Below are 20,505 nucleotides of genomic sequence, written 5' to 3'. Positions count from 1 at the left end.
GAACGTAAAAAGTAGGGAGAACGTGTATCAGTACATTGCATCCATTGCAGCTGTGCATTCGGTTTTAAAGGGACAGAGGCCTAATTTAGTTGCTATTGTCCGAGTCATTCATGTTAATCAAGCAACAACAGAAAGACAGAAAATCGCGCACTGCTCTTGACTGAAAAACTTTAGTACCCCTAAAGATTAATCTAAATGTATTTATAGAAATAAATATGTCTGCTTGAAAGAATGAAGAATATGGTAAATAAGTTGCTATAAAGAATGCATAATTAGCCTATATAACCATTGGTATTTCATAAAACGAAGACCATGTTTTTGTTCTTTATGAGAAGTGGTTTTATTTGATTTTAACATAAAGGCATGTTGTGTGTCACCGCAGTTAAATTGTTGTCTATCATGATATAACCTTAATATCAAACCTATATAATGAGTTTGGAAATTTTAGAGAAATGCTTAATAAATGCATTACACTGTAACTAAACCCATTAGATTTTAGCCGACTAAATTTACTGTAGATTTAGTCGACTAAAATCTTGATATTTAGTCGACTAAAACTAAAAACAATTCAGATGACTAAAATATGACTAAAACTAAATGGCATTTTAGTCAAAAGACTATGACTAAAACTAAATCAAAATTTGCTGTCAAAATTAACGCTGATAGGAATGCATTCATGTATGGTTTTCAAAGTCATCTGTCCTTTGTTGACATTTTTTTCTGAATTGTCCTGTTTTTTGTTGTATTTTTAGGCGGTCAGAAAGCAAGAGTGGTATTTGCTGAACTTGCTTGTCGACAACCTGATGTCCTCATCTTGGTAAGGAGTAAAGGTTTTAAATGTCTCAATTTCATTAAAATTTGTACTTTAAAGTCCCCATGAAATCAAAATTAAAGTTGTTTGGGTGTTAGTATCAATATGTTAGTCTTAAGGTTATCTATAAGGCAGTGTGCTCCAAAACAGAGACAAAACTCGCATTTAGAAGATATAAGCATTCAAAGCTTGCAGTTCGTCACTTCCGCCAAAACGGTTCAATGATTTTTTTGACGTCACATCGTACTTCAGCTTCTCATCAAACTTTCTGTCCAATCAAATGCTCTCTAGAATCCGAAGCGCCTGCCCCCTACACTATAAAATAGACGCTGAAGCTGCAGCTGAAATCGGTCACTTGTCCACAGAATTAGTATTTTCTGTACAGTGAATGGCACGTAGTGCACTATATAGGGGACAGGGAACGATTCAAACTAAATAAGCTTTCCATCGAGGAAAAAAGAAGTCTGGTTTCGTGCTGTGTCACGCTAACCACCGCACCGCACACACACTCTGCTCAGGTCCAGAGACACGATAGCACGGAGCGGATCACATACGCGAGTCGGCGCAGACCACAAAATGTATCGGAGCTATTTGAATTCTACACAGAATGCTATATTTTATAGCAATATGGATGAGATTGTGGCTGGCATACCCCGTCAAATGCAGCTTTACGGAGCTCAACGGCTCTGAACGGCTCTAGCCCAAGCTGTGATATAAACGAACGCTATTGGCTAATTTAAAAAGGGGCGGGGCTGCTTGATATGTCCCGCCCTGTCTTCCTGTTTCAGTTAAAATGACGTCAACACATAGAGTAACGCTGCGTGTTTCTTAGCATTTCTGGGGAGCTTTAACATTTTTTTTCCATACAAATGTACAGGATGAGCCCACAAATAACTTGGACATTGAGTCGATTGATGCATTGTCAGAAGCCATCAATGAATACAAAGGAGGTATGTTTTTTTTTTCCCACTAATTTTATTTGTTGTGGTGAATGATCTTGTGTGCATGTAAATCCATTCAGATGTTCTGTAAGATTTCTAAACTATATACAATGATTATGATAGTGGAAACCAGGGGGTAAAGTCTTTATTATTAACATTTAATATGAATCTTTTTAGCTGTGATAATTGTGAGCCACGATGCCAGGCTCATCACGGAGACCCAGTGCCAGCTGTGGGTGGTTGAGGACCAGTCGATCAGCCAGATTGATGGAGACTTTGACGACTACAAGAGAGAAGTGCTGGAGGCTCTTGGAGAAACCCTGGTCAACAAGCCTAAAGAATGAACAACGGCTGGTATTAATAACAAGTGTCAAACTACATCACTGAAGGGCTTTTTGTTGCATCTACATTGCTAATTTTTAAAGCCTCAATACTGAAATAAATCCTTCTTGGTAAATTGACAGATTATGCTGAGCACCTGCATGCAAACTGTGTAGGGTGATATACACAAACCCTACAATACCAGGATGGGTTTTTCACGTCTTTTACTTTTAAAATAGGTGAAGACCAATTCCAAATCAGTATTTTTACTTGCTGACAATTTATACATACAGCGCTTGTTCATTAGTCGTGATGTCTGGCATTCTTGTATTATGCTTACATTCAGGCCATATCATTACCAGCTCTGTTCATCCATGTGATGCAATGCTAGAAAACATACTGTGTCACTATCAAATGTGAACAGATGTGGCTAGAAGTGTGCAGTTTGATAATGGTGTCTGTCGGCGGATGCATATATTTAGTATTAAACTGCCTTTATAGAATGAACACTTGTGTTCAGGTCATTAAGCTCACATTCAAAACCAGCTCCAAAGTGTTTAACCTATATAAATGTTCATACAGTGATGCTTCCTGTAGCTCATCTGTCTTGAATGAGGAAATAAACTATTGACTAACTTGATTTGAATATAAAGTATGCATCCAAATCTCATGGAAAAACAAATAAAACATTTTTTGCAACAAAGTCAAGTTTATTGGAGATTTCATATATTATGCTTGTTGTCTTGCCTGGACAAAATGTAACATTTTCTTCTTGCTCATAAGTACTGTTATGGAAACATCATTTGGATCAAACTTCCAACCGCTATTTGAAACAGACCTTAGCCAGGGTAGCACAATGTCCTTTCTGATAGGAATGAAAATGAGTTTGTGAGGGATAGAAGTACAGTGCGTTTAATGGATTGTACTGCTGTTTAACAAAATACAGATTTTTTCATTTGATGAAATGTCTTTCCAAAAAGCTTTCAGTAGACAAAACGCCATAAATTAGTTTTAAAAATTACATGTGATTTAGGACCTGCCATTGTAAAGACTGTAAGTCTATCCCTAACTGCCTCATTCTCATGTAAAATACACAGCATCTGCTCTTAATGTGTAAAGGTCTTTTACATCAAGATTCAAACATCTGGTTTCAGGTAGTCTTTGTAGATCCGCTTCACTCTTGCCAGTTCTCGCTCATCTGGTTTTATACTTCCATACCACGGATACCACAGTTCTCCAGAGCTGAGAGAAAATGGGGCAGGAGTTGGTGCTACAGCACCATGAGTGTTTGAGTAGTCCTCTTTAGAGTAATCAACATGAGGTAACTGGACAGAAAGTAAACCTTAAACGAAGGAAGAAAAAAAAAACATCACATTAAGCACTTGTGCACCAAATAATGAAACTGATCATTTCTTTTCATAAAATGACTTGTTTGTGCACATTGGCACTTATAACAATAATAAAAGTGTCAATTTACCACAATCTCTAGCAGTTTCAATGGCCTTGTTAAGTAGTTTCTGTTGTTTCATACAAACACCTGAGGAAACAATTGAAGATGAAAAGTGCTGATCAGATCATGATCACACCAGAAATGTGACACTTGAATGTATTAAGAAATTCATTACCGGTTCGAGTGGGATCATGCACAATTCCTGTTTGAGGACTAATGAACTGCTGCAACAGGTTCACATTCTGCAGAGGAAAAGCGTGTATATTAAAGCAAATACATTGTCCTCACACACACAAAAAAGACAGAATCGAAAAACAAACCTTGTAATGGACAATGATGTTTGGATCACGACAGATGGGACAAGGGTTGCCGCATATCTTGTCACCTCTCTATGACAAGACAATCATCCTCATTAATACAAATTGAATGGACTGAAAAAAAAGTCTGAAGAACAATCAATCAATCAAAATTCAAAACAAATGTGAACTTACAATACAGGTCTTTCTTGTCTTTTGAGGAGGGACGCCCCCTTTATGATTCCTTCTGTAGTTAGACCAAACAGGCTTTGATCCATAGCGCTCAATGTACTCTAAAGAGAGATTTGAGCAACATTAAACGCAGTTTTAACCACAAGTAATTCATTTTAATCATCTAATCAATCATATTTACCTTCACTTTCTAAGTATTCCCATGGTCTGTCTGAATATCTAGACAGTACCTCAGCTGAATCCGTGTCATCAGCAGATGATGAAGATGATGGTGATGATAAAGCACGAAAATTCAGATGCAGCACTGGAGCACTTATTTTCCAATCACGGATTCTCTGCAATACAAAACGCGTAATTTGTCCTTTATGTTTGTTGATGTTGTTTGCACGCGAAATGAGTGGACAGCAACAGACATATTTATACATACTGTATAAAAAAAACATCAATTAATATATGTATCTGTAACCAAACAACCAACCTGTGCTTGAATATTTCGTTGTAAAATGACAGGAAATGTGCGGCAGATAACTATTCCAATGCGTTGTAAGGAGGCTGCCATTTTGTTTTGTATCAAAGGAAGTTGTCGAGGTTACAGTGTACTGTGACGGAAGTGCGCGTTTATTGTTCTCACATTTTCATTTTAAAGGAGATCGTTTAAAATGAATTCATACAGTTTACCTAGTCAAATATTTCAGACAGAAATCAATGTAAAAAATGTATTTTTATGTGAAACGTTTCCTGAAACGACCCTTCGTGTTGGTCAGTTTGCCAGCTAATTATTGCATTTTGTGCCAATGTTTTGCATTTTTGTCTTATATAAATGTTGTTATGTCTTATATAAACGTCTTATATGTGGTTATATAAATTATCGTTTAAATGAATGAATGTTTACTTTTAACCCACACTTTGAACATAATAGCGTTACAGTGATTTACATAAAGGCTGAATCTGCCTTACAACAGCTAGTTCTTGAATTTGCATAAACGAATACGCCTATATTATTGCACAGTGATGAAGAGTGAATTCTTACGTTACTTTCATTAAAAAAAATCCAACACATTAATGATTATCTTTGCATAGAAAGCACGTAAAATCACCGGAAACCGGAGTGGGGGATGGGCTCGTCCTTGAACACACAGAAGAAGGTAGTTTCTAGCGGAGCGCGTGATCATCAACTCCATTTTGTGCTGACAGCGCGCGCGCGAGCCCGGGATGACGCGAAAAACGTCCGAACTATATAAAGCGAGTCCCACCCTTACTGAAGCATTCCTGGATTTGTCTGAGGTAAGTGTCGTATCGGAGGACGGCTCTCCAACTTTTTGCGATTTAAAAGACGATTTTTATCCCAAAGTTCGGCTACCACATTAGTTTTTATCGGCAAAAACTACCTTTTGATCGTTTTCTGGATTTCCGCTGCCAAACATTCGCTTTTCTCTAATGTTCCTTTGTGCTGTTGTTTCGTTTCAGATCTGAGTCGGTCTCAGTGAAGATCTGGCGTCGAGGATTTTTCAACTGTGCGAAGATCAAAGCCCCAAAAACTCAATTGTTCTACTCGAGTAACGGACATTCGCTTACTACTTTTTTTGCTCCAGATTGTTCAAGAAGGAAAAGCTCAATTTCAGCCACCACAATCCCGCCCATTATGCCATTTTTCAGCCAATAATGCTAAAGTCATGACAGTTTACGTTCTCTTAAACTGTTAAAAAGCTGAACATTGTTGCTGTTAAGCACAATATATTAATAGCAACCCGAGACGCAGAGGAGAGGTATTAATAGTAAGTGTTTTTTCAAACCAATTTGAATCTAAACTACGTAACAGTTAACCAGTTGTCTGTTGAAAATGATTCCAGATATAAATCGGGATTAAAAGTTCCTAGCTGTATAGAGCGTGGCGACCTAAATGCGCCACAGTTTCTAGAAGCAGACGGCATGCTGAGATAAAGCGAGACTAGTGTATGAGCTCACACCGCAAAGCCAGAGCAGTGGCTTCAACGCCCTGCTTCTCTTTGTGTGTGAGACGGAGCAATCCTAATGATTATTAAAGTAGCGATAAATCATCGAATAATAAGCTAGCCATCGCTAGTCATGAGCAATCTGTACATAAAGATTGCCATAGGCAGAGCCAGGAAGTGACCGCATTCAATTGGGGCTTTTTATAAACTGCATTCTTTTCAGAGGAGAGCTCACTGGAACAACCAACGCAATCTGCACATAAAGATTGCCAAGTGGTGCCTCTGGATTTAGTCGAACGGATAGAGAGAAAAACGGACTGAGATGCAACATTTTGTTCATAATAATGTCGTTAGGTGTTATTAGTTGGCGGAACTGGATACCCGTTGAGCTAGTTTGGTGAAATAAACCTCCCTAGGCAATGATAATATATAAAAATGCATAGCAGTCTGACTATAAAGATTGCATTTTTTGTGTTGTGTGCTTAACGAGTGCGTAGATAGGGTATTATTTGTCTTGTCGACTTCGCTTTAAAATGGCGGACGGGTTGTCCTTTGCTCAGATCACTCGAGGCAATGGTGGCTGTTTTTCTGACTGGATCTACGGGAAATACTGTAGCTCGGAACGGCTGTCTCGCGTCGCCATCATCCCCATATACAGCTCGAGGTAGCGTCTTAATATCCGTGAGTCGCTAGCGGGGTAAATATAGTAACACTTTGTAAACGAGCAAGACAAATGCCAGGCGGGGGAACATAGCCGTTGTGTTTTTAAAAGCTTGTTGGAATTCAAAGATGGCGACCAGACAGCCGTTCACGAACACAAGTGGTTAAAGACAGTGGGCGTGGTTTACCGCAGACTTCAGCCAATCAGAGGAGCCGCTGTCAGCTCAGCGCGAGCTGCTGTATGAGAGATTGAGACTTCGACAGAAGGCAAATCAACCCCCCCCCGTGGCCACTATTGAGCAGATGCATAAATTCATATTGCTGGACTTTAGTCAGAACAACACTGGATGCTTAAGTGTTGACGAGTTCTAACAAAAAACGAATATTGCTATTTGCTTAAAGATGCCAGCTGTTTATGTTACATTTACATTTAGTCATTTAGCAGACGCTTTTATCCAAAGCGACTTACAAAATGTTACTCTCGATTCAAAAGTGAAAGTAGGTTGCATGGTGTTGAACTTGATCTATAGCGCTGTAGGAAGAGTCTTATACAGGACAGGGTGTAATGTAACTTTAAAAGTGAAAACAATGTTTTCTTCACATCTGCATTCCATCAGAAACCTGACAGATACAATGTTAATCTTTTCTTTCCAGTGAATGTACAATCTTGTTGACTTTTTCTTGTTTGTTATGACAACTGTGACGGTTCCAGGAATTGTGTGTATTGTTCGGTGTTTAAGGAGTTCGGTTGTGACTATAAAAAGTTCTTCAACAACAGTGTTACGGGTAAGACAAAACCTGATTTCTCACACGATCAAAAGTGAGTAAATTCTCATTTTTCGACATTAGTAGACCTTTTATCACTGTCTTGGAAATTATGTAGAACATGCATTCAAACGTTGCTAAACACTTGCATGCTTAACAGTCGTAAAAATCTCTATACATTCGGTGTATATTTCTATTTCATGTGTAATTCGTCCCGTTGTTCATTTTCTGCTGTAGTTAGTTGGTTAGTCTCGCTGGTGTCCAGTCAAGTGTGCTGTAGTGAGAGGAACTGAAGAAGAAATACTCACTGATGCTCCGCGTGGGCAGGGCAAATCACGTGACTCTCTCTCGCTCTCTCTCACTCGCGCTCACTCACTCTCTCACTCACTCACTCTCTCACTCTCTCTCTCACTCACTCACTCACTCACTCACACTCTCTCTCACTCTCTCTCACTCTCTCACTCCCTCACTCACTCACTCACTCACACTCTCTCTCACTCTCTCTCTCTCTCTCTCTCTCTTTGTAATTAACTTAACTACGTCAGATATTATTATCATTGGCATATGTCCATTTCATTTGTCTAATAATGTACCGTTTTTATTGCATATATTCTACTTGTTTCTGTATTTTAATATATCTTGATCACATTTGATACTTGCATTTCTTATTGCTGCGTGGCAAATACACTGTTTCTGTATTTGTGTATATTTAGAAATAACCACATGGTGGCGACATACAACTTAGAAAGTCTTGTGTTCAGTCGCACAAAACCCCTTAACTTAACCCTTAGTGATAATACACTTATTTACTTAAGGAGTTTCTTGCAACTGGATATCGATAAAGTCTTGTAAGCCTTTCAGAGTCTATTTCCTTCATTATATATTTTTTCACATTACATTATGTTCAAAATTATTATAATCATTAAAATTCATTTAACACGTTTTTTGGCCAAAATATGGACAAAATTGCCAATATTATTGGGGTAATATGTATTTAATATGTAATATTACATATAAAAAATTATAATGAGGAAATAGACTCACTAAGGCACTTCAAAAAATAATTTTGGGAATTCTTCCCCCCACTTAGTGGTTCTAGACTTCTGTATACATAAAACATACTTAAAACATGAAAACATAAATAAAAAGGTCCATTTAATGTACTGAGATTTGAAAAACCCCAGTATTATAGGAAAATATTTAAAGCTTACTGTTTAAAATTAGTATACATGTTGGTCCCACTTTATATTAGGTGTATTTAACTACTATGTACTTACAGCAAAAAAAAGTATATATTTTATTACTTGTGTATTTATTTTGTGCATTGTACTTATTGTGTATTGCAAAGCATTAAGGTGGGAAACTGGTAAGGTTAGGTCAGGGTGGGTTCATGGGTAGGTTCTGTTGATGCAGTTACAAAAATACTTACATGCAGGTATTTTTAAAATATAAACACAGTGTAAAAACAAGTATGTACACAATAAGTACATTGTATCAAATTAGTATTTAAAGTGTTAAAATTAAATTGAAAGACTGAAGCTAGTGTGGGTCCTATGCATTTTATATCCATCAACCCCATAGCAATGACAACTGTGGATATGGGTAAAGTCTTTGTAATATTTTTTCATGCTTTCAGATTTTATAACAAGTGTTACTTATAATATTGTAACGGTTTCGGTTTGTAAGTGTTTACAGACATCTCATTTTATTATAGGATCTTTCATCTATTGATGTTAGGTTATAGACAGATGGATCACAGCAGTGTCTAACAAGGAAATATGATATTAATGCCAGAGTCCCTGTGTGCTTTACAGCTGACGTGTGACAATGCTTTTCTGATAAACAAGAAAATCCAGTCAATCATTTGAACACTTTTACTGTGCCCTCCCTAGTTTTTCTTGAAATACTTGTGATAAATGGTATTAGTTGTGCTACAATTGAACTTCTGGAGGATTACAAAAATTACTCAATTGCTAATAAAAGAAATTGTAAAAACTATGTTTAACTCTTAAGTGCATTCTCAAATTTTGCTCTTGTATAATTCTCATTATTTAAATTACATAATAATCTGAATGCACATTACTGATCACAGCCATTATATTATTTTACATGTCCTTTGTACCTGTGATGTTTACTTTGGGTAATGTACAGTGTATATAAAAAGCAGGTGGGTTTATGACAGTGACATGACACATGTAATATAACATTTTACTTCTATGTTTATCTTTGATCATTTCAAATTATGAACTACATTATGCAGCGCTCGCATAACCAGTCACCCAGTTTGAGTTTCTCGTATAATTAAATAAGTGACAGACTTACTCAATCATTCTAGAAGATTGGTTACATGAACGCTGTATAATTCAGTCTGCAGTCAGATGTTAAAACTATAACAGTTGTAGCAGCTGCCCCTTTCTAGTAACAGTAAGTCCAGTAAATACTGACAGCCCACCAGACATCATATATTAAACATTTTATTTACCGAGGAGGATTCTTTGTAGTCAGTTGGAGTATATTTTGGGGCTCTAGTAATAATCTTATGTTACAATAATATAATTTTCTAAAAGATGAAACATGAATTTGAGAACCAACTGTTGTTTGAAGTAGTGTGTTTATTAATGAATACACTACTTTTTCACATTCTGCTGTTGTGAACAGAACGGACACGGCTTGTTCTGTGGTCATGATCGCACTTGTGATTTCAAATCACATCAGGTGTGAGCCAGAAAACTGATAAGACATCCGTATCTGATTAAGTACAATATATAAAACATTTAGGAGTTTCTCTCCGTTCTTTGAATGCATACATGCAGAGTTGCTGTTCTGTGATGTCTTTGGTAGTCATGTGACCATTTTTGTTCCCAGCGTCTTCAGAATTTGTTGTTTCAAAGTTATTTCAGATCCACAGACGCCTTGGTAAATGTACATTACTACGAACTTTTCAAAGATTCAACGTTGTCCTTGTGCTGTTCCAGTGAGCTCTCCTGAAGTGCCATGATCTCATTATTTCAGTATTGACTGGGTGATTTCGTGTCATATCCAGATTTTCCCCAGTGGCATAAGCACACGAATAACCCCTGTTTTCCCTCCCTCTGTCAGTAAGCAGCTATGGCCGTGGGCCCAGTGGACCCCAGAGAGGTGCTGAAAGGAGTTGAAGCTCTGCTGGGGAAGGATGGAGAGCTACGAAGCCTTGAGGGAGTTGCTAAAGTCTTCAGGTGAGAAGCTGTACCATTTTATTTTCTGGATCCCTTCTAAAAAAAAAACATGAATTCCTTTACCAATAGTATTTCTAACATGTTTTCCTCTTTTCAAACAGTCTCATGAAGGCCTCGCATAAAATGGTCAGCAGATGCATGTATCTGAACATCTTACTGCAGACAAAGTCACATGATGTACTTAATCGGTAAGAATAATATCCATCAAAAGAAACATTTGAAACCTTTTTTGTTCTCAAGGTTATGCTTGACTATCTCTTCTGCTCAGGTTTATTCGAGTTGGAGGCTACAAGTTGTTGAACTCTTGGCTCACCTACTCAAAGACCACCACTAACACCCCCCTGCTGCAGCTCATACTGCTCACCCTGCAGAAACTCCCCCTGACTGTGGACCACCTCAAACAGGTACTTCACCACACCACGGCCCATAAAACTCACACGCATGCCCCCGCAGTCTTCTAACACGTGCTCTCTGTCTGTCGTCTTTTCTCCTGCTAGAACAACACAGCCAAGCTGGTGAAACAACTGAGCAAGAGCGGCGAGACAGAAGGTAAGAGCACATGTTCCATGAATCGATGCCAGACAGTCTGCTTACTGTCTTCCAGAACTCAGGTTTGATCTCTCTCTCTTTCTCTCAGAGCTGAGGAAGCTGGCGTCAGTGCTGGTGGAAGGCTGGATGGCTATTATCCGCTCTCAGAGCATCTCCAGTGGAGCGTCACCCAATGGTAGGGTTTCCAGTTTACATTGTTTTCTATGTCACTCTGTTTATGTTGAAGTAGACTTAATGCACTTTTAACTTGAATTATTAGAAAGTGGGGTTCCCATTATTGGCGAATAACCCAACTCTGTTTTCCATCAGACAAGAAACGGAAAAAGGAGGATGGAAAAGTGCATCCAGAGGTGAAGCCCCGAGAAAAAGGAGCAGAGGAGGAGAAGAAAGACAAACCAAAAGCTTATGCCCCAAGTCATGCAAAGATCCGCTCTACAGGTTAGTCACCAGTGTTATTTTAGTGTAATTTATATAATATTAGAGTATTTAGTTATATTTTTAATTAGGTTTTGTTACTATATTTTAATTTTTATTTTAGTTTTAGCAATTGTTAGTATTTATTCATGATTTTAATTAGGTTTTATTACATTTACATTTTAATTTGAGTTTTTATTTATTCTTTTTTTATTTTTTAATATTCCTATTCAACTTTTTTTTGTTCTAGTACTTCAAATTTATTTATTTCAGTTAGTTGCCAAGAATGCAACATTTGTATTTTTTTTTTTTTAAGTTTAGAGTTTTTATTTTTATATATATATAAAATGCTATATGTATGTTTTATTTTATTAACTGAAACTGTTAATATTTAATTTTATTAACTTTATCAAAAACAATTTTGTTCAGGTTTATATTTGATTCTGTTTACATTTATTCTAAACATTGTGTCTTCAGGTTTGGAGGTGGAGAGTCCAGCTCCAGTTCCTGTGAAGAAAACCCCCTCTGCACCCCAACTTGGAGACAAATACAACATCAAGCCTGCTGTTCTCAAAAGACCAAGGTAAGTGGACACTACATTTCTTTCTTGCAAATAATGAACAGGCACATGTAATCCAGGAATCCAGGATGGGCCCTTTCTCATTTGATTCATGATTTGAATGAATTTGAATGCAGTTTTACTTCAGAGGGTTTGAAAATGAATCATTCAACTCATTATGACTCTGCTGTTCATTCAGCACATCGCCGACCGACGCACCACCAGTGGAGAAGAAGTACAAGCCCCTTAACATCACCCCCAACTCTACCAAAGAGATCAAAGTCAAGCTTATACCCCCACAGCGTGAGTATGCCCGTTCAGCACCTGCAATATGATTATGATTATCTGCAATAAACGAGAGTAGCGTTTCCTCTCCGACTGGTGCTTAATATCCATTTCTCTTCGTTTTAGCGATGGAAGGCACTGGATTTTTGGATGCCCTCAACTCCGCTCCAGTGCCTGGCATCAAGATCAAGAAAAAGAAACCAAAAGCAGTTTCCCCTACCACTAACAAGGTGTGCCACATCAGACAACCCTCATTTGTGTTTATGCTTCATGGATTAAAATTTTCCACAGACCCACTGACTTTGTTTTGTTCCTCTCATCTCTCTTGTGCTCCACAGCCCTGTCCGTTTGACAGCAGGCCGCAGTCATACTTGGGCACACAGGCCAAACCGTCTTCCCCTGAGACGCCCTCATCTCAGACACCTCCTCATGAGAACCAAGACCTGGAGCAGCCTGGCACACCCGTGCCCACCGAGGACCCTGATGCCATGGAAACCGGTGAGTCCAGCTGCATAGAAATTGGCCACAGCCTCACTGAGAGCCGTATGAATTTAAAAAGCCTTATTTCGTGTTTTAAGGTGATAAACCTAATGCTCTGTCTGAACCTCGCGGTGAGGAGGAGAGTCTGACTAAGAAAGGAAAGAAAAAGAAAAGCGTTCGGTGGGCGGAAGAGGATCATCTCAAAGAGTACTTCTACTTTGATCTGGATGAGACTGAGAGAGGTAAAGCAACTCTTTCTTCACTTACACTGCAGTTTAAACGTTTGAGGTTTGTAAGGTTCTCTTCAATAAAAAAATACAGTAAAATAAATCATATTATTACAGCATAAAACTATGAATACCTGAAAATACTTGTGGGATTTGGTCAATCATAATCATCACTCTTTTTCCCTCTGTCTCAGTGAACGTTAATAAAATTAAGGACTTCGGCGAGGCGGCCAAACGGGAGCTGATGATGGACAGGCAGACGTTTGAAATGGCTCGTCGTCTTTCTCACGACACCATGGAGGAGAGGGTGCCCTGGACTCCTCCGCGACCCTTAACCCTCATAGGCACCCTGGTCATTCCTGGTTCCAGCAGCAGAGAGAAGATGATCCAGAGAGACAGAGAGATGGGCATTCTGCAGGAGATCTTCCTCAGCAAAGAGAGGTAAGACAATTCTTTGATGATGAACAAAATGACTGAATGATGTTTCAGTTTCTTTTGAAGCATTCTTTCTTTTCTCATGTAGTGTGTCATGTTTAGTGATTGTTCATAGCATGAAACAACATTCGCAAAGCATTTAATGCCCACAATAGGCTGGGAATCCTTTTGGATTTGACTGGATTATGAAAAGTGGGCCATGATATTATTAACTACTTAGAATAATATGCACAAATCATTTTAGTATTATTTATATGCTATTATAGTTTTTTAAAAATACTTAGTATTAAAATAATTAGTATCAAAAATATTTTTTTATATTTTCAGTTCTCATTTTAATTTTTGTTAAATTTTTAGCGATTTGTTTTTTTTTTACTCTTTATTTATTATTTCTTAATTTTTTTACTTTATTTATTTTTCAGATTTAGTATTTATTATTTATTTATTTCCTGTTAAGATTTTTTTTTTTTTTAATATTAAAAATAGGTTTTTCATCTAATATTATATTTTATTTTAGCTTTAACAAAAAAACGTTTTTAATAGATGTTTAAAAACCCTTGCACAAATGAATCATCCACATAGGTGAATAAAGTAAACAGGGTTAAACATGTCTTTAGGGGCTTTAAATGGACATATATGGTTTGCTTCCCTCTCTGCAGTGTTCCAGACACTTCTCATGAGCCAGACCCTGAGCCGTATGAGCCCATGCCTCCTCGTCTCATCCCACTGGATGAGGTAAGACAGCCAATTACCTTTTCATATGCTTTCCCCTTCCATTTTTTTCTTGGCATGTTGATGACCTCTTTCCTCTGTGGTGTTGTAGGACTGCAATATGGAGGAGAATTACATGGAGTCCGCTGACGCTGCTGCCTCCGGCGGCTCTTCAGGCTCTAATGAAAGCTCCAAGCTGCCTCCTGTTCTAGCTAACCTCATGGGAAGTCTGGGCAACAGCGGCCGCAGCCCTCAGGCGCAAGGCAACGGCCCACCAGCCAGTAATAACCCCGCTGTTAATGTGCAGGAACTGCTCTCATCTATCATGGTAAGATTTAATGGCTATATGTACATGTTATTTACCACGAGAATGTGCAAAGGCTTTTATTTTAAGCGTCTCCTCTGGTTTTCAGGGTGCTCAGGGATCTAACCAGACTCCAGAGGACCTGATCAAACAGCCTGATTTCTCAGATAAGATCAAGCAGCTTTTGGGCTCTCTGCAACAAAACCAGAACCAGAATCAGAACCAACCTGCCAATGCTCCGCCAAGTACGTGTTTGCTTTCTTTCAACTGTTTCATTGTAATATAGCTATTTTTTATTTTTTTGCTATGTTTTTAAAATATTTTTTATTTAGGTTTATTTCAGTTTTAGTTGAATAATTTTAGTACTTCAACTTATTTTATTATTCTTATTTTTTATTCTAATTATTTCTTTATATTTTGTTTAATTTCTGAATTAACCAAAACGTTAAGGTTTTAGTAATTTTTTTGTGATTTTTGATTTATTTTTATTTTTTATTTTGGTTTATTGATTTTATTAGTTTATTCAGCTTTAATTTCAGTTTTAGTTCAAGTAATTTTATTTACTTACTTATATCAGTTAGTTGCCAATCAGTATTTCTAATGAAGTTTTTGTTTTTCATTTTTATTATTATTATAATATATTATTATATTAATATTTATTTCAAATAACACGTTTTTGAAATTTTGTAACGTGCTTTGGTGATTTTTTTTTTTATTATTATTTATTTTTATTTCAGTTTAGTTTAAGTAATTTTTCGAGTTTTTTTTAGTTTGTTTTTCATTTAATATCTTTCATTTTATTTCTGATTTATTTCAATAAACTAAAGCCTTTTATTATTTTATTGTAGTTTACCATAACATTGCTTTGTTTTAAATTTTTAATTTTCTGTAAAGTTGCTTTGCAACGATTTGTATCGTAAAAAGCGCTATACAAATAAACTTGAAACTTTGTTGAGGAACAACTGCATGATGGTTAAACAGCATATTTAATGTTCTGTTTCCCTCACTTCATAGTGAACATGGGTCTGCTTGGCCATGGCCCCGGCATGAACAACATGCCGATGCCCATGAATGGGGGTTTCCCTCCAAACAAGCCCCCTGGACCACATTTCAACCATCCTCCTCCTCCCCACGGCCACGGCCCACCCTTCAACGCCGGCGGCCCACGCATGATGGGTCCTCCACCTGGTCCACAGGGCCGTGGGGCAGACAACGGCAACTACTGGGGCGACGACTCCATGAGAGGAGGCCCGCACCGGGGAGGACACTTCCACAGGGGGAGAGGGAGAGGAGGAGATCCGGGCTTCAGAGGACGAGGGGGACGCGGGGGACCACGCGGGGGACACAACAACATGGGCGGTAAGTTTGATTGCCAAACACTTTGAATTTTCCAACATTTCAAATGAGCATGTAAATAGCAATCTTTTGGTTTCATTTCAGACATGTCAAATAGGCCGGTGTGTCGCCACTTCATGATGAAGGGAAATTGTCGGTATGAAAATAACTGTGCGTTTTACCACCCCGGTGTAAACGGACCACCGCTTCCTCCCCAGCACGGTCACTGACACACCGAAAACTGCTGTTCCTTGAACTCGCCACTAGTGGGCAACAGGACTCGAAATGAGCCTCGTGGACAGAAACTGAAACCGGGGACGTTTGCGTCTGTGACAGCACAATCCCACCTGCTTCCTCCGACTGTACAGTTGCTTCATTGGATCTGAACATTAATATTTCTTCTCCATTTGACACTACTTTCCCTCATCTGGAAAGCTGTGAGAAGATCTGAGATCCTCTGTGAAGAGACACATTACTTGACTTTGCTGTCTACCTGTAAATAGTGATTCCTGGAGATGTATATTTTTATTGTGATTCTGTGTACCACTGACCTGACTGCTAAAGATTGTACTACAGAACTCTGTAACCACTAGGACACGATATAAATAGTTCCTTAAGCTTCTCCCGGTGGCAAAAACCCAAGATACTGGATGTGCAGTTTTCTAAATTATAATTCACACGTCAGTCATTCTTTGCCTAATGAAATCGACACTTTGAAAAGTTATCACCGCACAGAACGTTTATTTTAAGATTTTCTGGTTGAATTAAGTCCCTCTGACGTTGCCGTACTGTTTGATGTTTTATTTTCAGGTTTCTATTGAAGAGGGAGAAACCGTACGTCTATGAAATGTGTAGATGCTTTCAAATTTCCAGATTTTCCTTTTTCACACACGGTCCTCGTTTTTTCAGTACACGATTTTTAGTTTTAAAGATACTGAAATGTATTGATGAATTGGCATTATGTTCACTTCTCGCCCCGAATTGGAAATAGTATGTACGCAAGGGGTTAATACTATTCAGAACCGCTACCTTTTGCATTTTTGAAGTCCCACTGAATACTTGAATCGATACTTTGTGATGGAAAGTGATCCTAGCCTGCTAAAGAAATATCAGCTGTTGTTCTGTGTAGTGTGATAATCAGGAGAATTAGTGCTGATTTCCTACTTGACGTTGATGCTGTGGCTTGATTTGCTGTGCGCTCGTGTTCTCGGACTCGTGTGGGTCTGTCCTGCTCTATCGGTGTTCAGCTGAGCCTAACCTGGGCTACAAACCACTGTCATCAAGGCCAAACGTATTCAGGTGTTTTCTGTGAAAACCGTGGCCATTGTCTCTTGTGGGACTCTTTTTTTTGTTGGATTCACTATTGTCCCATGATTTTATAAGTCTGATGATTTTTCTTTTCTATTTTTTGTCGGAGAGATGTCTATGTGTCAGAGCGCCGCATAAACACAATAAAAGGCACATTCAGAAATGTAAGGTGTTTTTCTACATGTAAATGAATAAACGTTACGAAATTCACATTTTCTCTCAAATTAACTTTTATTTTCGGAGCAAGTGTCAGTATATAAGGACCACTCTCTCTCAGTGCCTGTTTGCTTTTTTAACCTCTAAATGCCTCGTCGGTTGAATATGTCAAACGGTTACGTTAGGATTCTACGCAATCCCACTGAATCCTCCTCGCCCTCTCATGGCAGTCCGGTCAAATGGCTAACAGTCGTTTGCGGGTGCGTTTGCCTTCCTGTCTGTCAGATCCGTGTTCTCAGGACGCAGTCGGTGCAGATGGCTGCTGGAGTGTGTGTGATCAGGAGTGGCCTGTGCACCCAGCCCTCGAGGGCAAATATTGACTTCAGCTTCATAGAATTTCTGCCTGTGTGCAAGGAGTTAAGGACACCTCAGCAATTCATTCATCCTATGTAACGCTCGTTTCATTTTTGCAAGCTTTCAGTGTGTACTCCTCAGCCACTGTACGGGAAAAAAGTTACAAAAAAATAAAATAAAATCTAGGTCTTTGCTGTGTATAAAAACATCCTGTGATCGTGATGCTATACTAGATTGCTGTTGACAAATGTTATTTTACATTCTTTTACTTCCAAGGAATTCATCTGTTTGTTTAATGTTTATTTCAAGAAAATAACTAAATCAAGCAAGATGTATTCAGACAAGTAACTCATTTTGGTAACAGGGCTGGAAATAAATGTAAGTAAATGTAAATGTAAGGGTTCTATTGTTCAAAAGTTTTGGGGTCAGTAAGATTTATTTATTTTATTTCAGCAAGGACACATTAAATTGATCAAAGGTGACAGTAAATATTGTTACAAAATATTAAAATACAAAATATGTATTAAATGCAAAATTATGTTCTATTATTAATAATATATAATTTTAATAAAAGTATATAGTTTTATATATTTAAATTATACAAAAATATTTATATAATACATTACAAACTATTGAAATACAATTTGAAAATATATTTATATTTACATTTTATTAATATAAATGTTATATACACTATATATACAGTGTGTGTGTGTGTGTTGTTCATTTATACAAAATATTTTTATTTCAAATAAATGCTGTTTTTTTGTCTTTCTATTAATCAAAGAATCTTGAGAAATAATGTATCAATAATCAATAATGCATGGGTTCCACAGAAACATTAATCATAACTGCTTTCAGCATTGATAATAATAATAAAAAGGTTTCTTGAGCAGCAAATCAGCATATATTAATAATTTCTGAAGGATCATTTGACACTGAAGACTGGAGTAAAGATCCAGAAAACTCAGCTTTTGTCATCATAGGGGAAAAAAATCACATTGAATTATGAATTAAAATAGAAAAACATTTACTTTCAATTTTAATAATATTTTACAATATTACAGTTTTATTTTTTGACCAAATTAATGCAGACTTGGTGGGCATAAGAGACTTCTTTCAGAAGAAAATAAGATTAAATTAATAAAATACATAATATTGTATTATTTAAAATAATGTTATTTTATTATATATTTTGTGCTATCATTATATGTTCATTATTATTATTATTATTATTATTATATACATTTCCTGAAGGTTAAGCACCCTTTACTTTGACATAAGGGTCAAAAACATAGTTGACTTAGTTGAAGCACATCCTCGGCTGTGTTTTGTTTGTGACAAACCTTTAGTTTGTAAGTCAGAGTAAGTCATAGCTGTCATTTTCAGCACAATGTAGGGGCAGTGAAATGTCCAGCTGAAGGACAGAGAGTGAAGTCATAAAAAGACTGGATTGATTGAGTCTGAGTGGTGTTGGTTGTCGTGGAGGCCCTGACTCCATTCCACTCGGCACAAAGACGCCATTGATCCTCCGCTGTCACATTATCCCACAGCCACTAGTGGAAAGAGGCTTTGTCAGGCCTTCGTTTCAGAGAAGATGAAATCAGCTATAAACATCTATAAACCTCTCCAGTTTACAGCAATGACTTGCTCCGGAAATGTTAACATGGTCTGTACGTTTGAGCAACTCGACAGAGGATGTTACACAATAACGTTTACAACTGTCATGTAATTCAGATATCAGCAAATTATTACAATAAAAGGTCACTGGTGATGCTTTTCCTTTATTAGAATTAGTACGGAAAAGTGGTAGAAGTAACAAAACTAAATAAAATAAAATATTAATTTTATTAAATAATAATTAATGTTAAAATAAAAGGTGATGCTTTTTCCTTCATTAGAATTAGTATGGAAAAATAATAAAATAAACATAAAAATAAAATAAAATACTTTAAATATTATTAACATAAAAGGTGTTGCTTTTCCTTTACTGGAATTGGTACGGAAAAGTGGTAGAAGTAATAAAACTAAACTAAACTAAACTAAACTAAACTAAACTAAACTAAACTAAACTAAACTAAACTAAACTAAACTAAACTAAACTAAACTAAACTAAACTAAACTAAACTAAACTAAACTAAACTAAACTAAACTAAACTAAACTAAAATAAAATAAAATAAAATAAAATAAAATAAAATAAAATAAAATAAAATAAAATAAAATAAAATAAAATAAAATAAAATAAAATAAAATAAAATAAAATAAAATAAAATAAAATAAAATAAAATAAAATAAAATAAAATAAAATAAAATAAAATAAAATAAAATAAAATAAAATAAAATAAAATAAAAGGTCACTGGTGATACTTTTCCTTTATTAGAATTAGAATGTATTAGAAAAGTGGTTGAAGTAATAAAATAAAATAAAATAAAATAATTGAATGAAAATGAATGAAAATAAAGTGATTTATTTTTTAAATAATAAAACAATAATAAAATTAATAAAATAATAATAATAATAAAAGGTGAAGTAACAAAATAAAATAAAATAAAAATTATTAAAATAAAAGGTGATGCTTTTTCCTTCATTAGAATTAGTATGGAAAAATAATAAAATAAACATAAAAATAAAATAAAATACTTTAAATATTATTAACATAAAAGGTGTTGCTTTTCCTTTACTGGAATTGGTACGGAAAAGTGGTAGAAGTAATAAAACTAAACTAAACTAAACTAAACTAAACTAAACTAAACTAAAATAAAATAAAATAAAATAAAATAAAA

General features: G+C 36.4%; 3 protein-coding genes across 7 annotated transcripts in view; 2 read left to right on the top strand and 1 right to left on the bottom strand.

Moving 5' to 3' along the window:
* Positions 1-2,776, top strand: part of LOC107687077 (ATP-binding cassette sub-family F member 1-like) — a 19,307-nt gene extending 16,531 nt beyond the window's left edge. For both annotated transcript variants that reach the window (XM_016484236.1, XM_016484235.1), the window contains exons 25-27: positions 753-817; positions 1,689-1,761; positions 1,930-2,776. In XM_016484236.1, coding sequence (XP_016339722.1) covers positions 753-817; positions 1,689-1,761; positions 1,930-2,096 — 305 coding nt within the window. In that variant the 3' untranslated portion in view covers positions 2,097-2,776. The remainder of the gene's footprint in view (positions 1-752; positions 818-1,688; positions 1,762-1,929) is intronic.
* A 292-nt stretch (positions 2,777-3,068) lies between these two features.
* Positions 3,069-5,482, bottom strand: LOC107687091 (28S ribosomal protein S18b, mitochondrial-like). Of its 3 annotated transcripts, none has more exons than XM_016484273.1 (7): positions 5,400-5,482; positions 4,193-4,346; positions 4,015-4,112; positions 3,844-3,912; positions 3,699-3,765; positions 3,551-3,610; positions 3,069-3,415 (listed from the first exon to the last, which is right to left on the bottom strand). In XM_016484273.1, the coding sequence occupies exons 1-7, from the start codon at positions 5,433-5,435 to the stop codon at positions 3,210-3,212; spliced, it is 690 nt and encodes a 229-aa protein (XP_016339759.1). In that variant the 5' UTR covers positions 5,436-5,482; the 3' UTR covers positions 3,069-3,209. The 3 variants fall into 3 exon arrangements, with proteins under 3 accessions (XP_016339759.1, XP_016339757.1, XP_016339758.1); XM_016484271.1 differs by lacking the exon at positions 5,400-5,482 and adding an exon at positions 5,109-5,264; XM_016484272.1 differs by lacking the exon at positions 5,400-5,482 and adding an exon at positions 4,490-5,092.
* Positions 5,483-5,712: 230 nt separating this feature from the next.
* LOC107687078 (serine/threonine-protein phosphatase 1 regulatory subunit 10-like) lies at positions 5,713-17,925 on the top strand. 2 transcript variants are annotated; one of them, XM_016484238.1, is made up of 18 exons: positions 5,713-5,786; positions 10,488-10,603; positions 10,705-10,791; positions 10,872-11,007; positions 11,101-11,152; positions 11,241-11,327; positions 11,462-11,590; positions 12,044-12,149; positions 12,325-12,428; positions 12,537-12,640; positions 12,749-12,908; positions 12,989-13,132; positions 13,312-13,558; positions 14,212-14,287; positions 14,376-14,591; positions 14,677-14,812; positions 15,582-15,926; positions 16,008-17,925. In XM_016484238.1, exons 2-18 carry the CDS (start codon positions 10,497-10,499, stop codon positions 16,130-16,132), a joined length of 2,361 nt encoding a protein of 786 aa, XP_016339724.1. In that variant the 5' UTR covers positions 5,713-5,786; positions 10,488-10,496; the 3' UTR covers positions 16,133-17,925. The 2 variants fall into 2 exon arrangements, with proteins under 2 accessions (XP_016339724.1, XP_016339723.1); XM_016484237.1 differs by lacking the exon at positions 5,713-5,786 and adding an exon at positions 7,116-7,409.
* The last annotated feature ends 2,580 nt before the right edge of the window (positions 17,926-20,505 follow it).

The sequence above is a fragment of the Sinocyclocheilus anshuiensis genome, unplaced genomic scaffold, assembly GCF_001515605.1.
Source record: "Sinocyclocheilus anshuiensis isolate Anshui unplaced genomic scaffold, SAMN03320099.WGS_v1.1 scaffold1251, whole genome shotgun sequence".
NCBI classification, from domain to species: Eukaryota; Metazoa; Chordata; class Actinopteri; order Cypriniformes; family Cyprinidae; genus Sinocyclocheilus; species Sinocyclocheilus anshuiensis.
The sequence above is the reverse complement of the archived record's forward strand: the minus strand, read 5'-3'. Positions and strand labels throughout refer to the sequence as shown.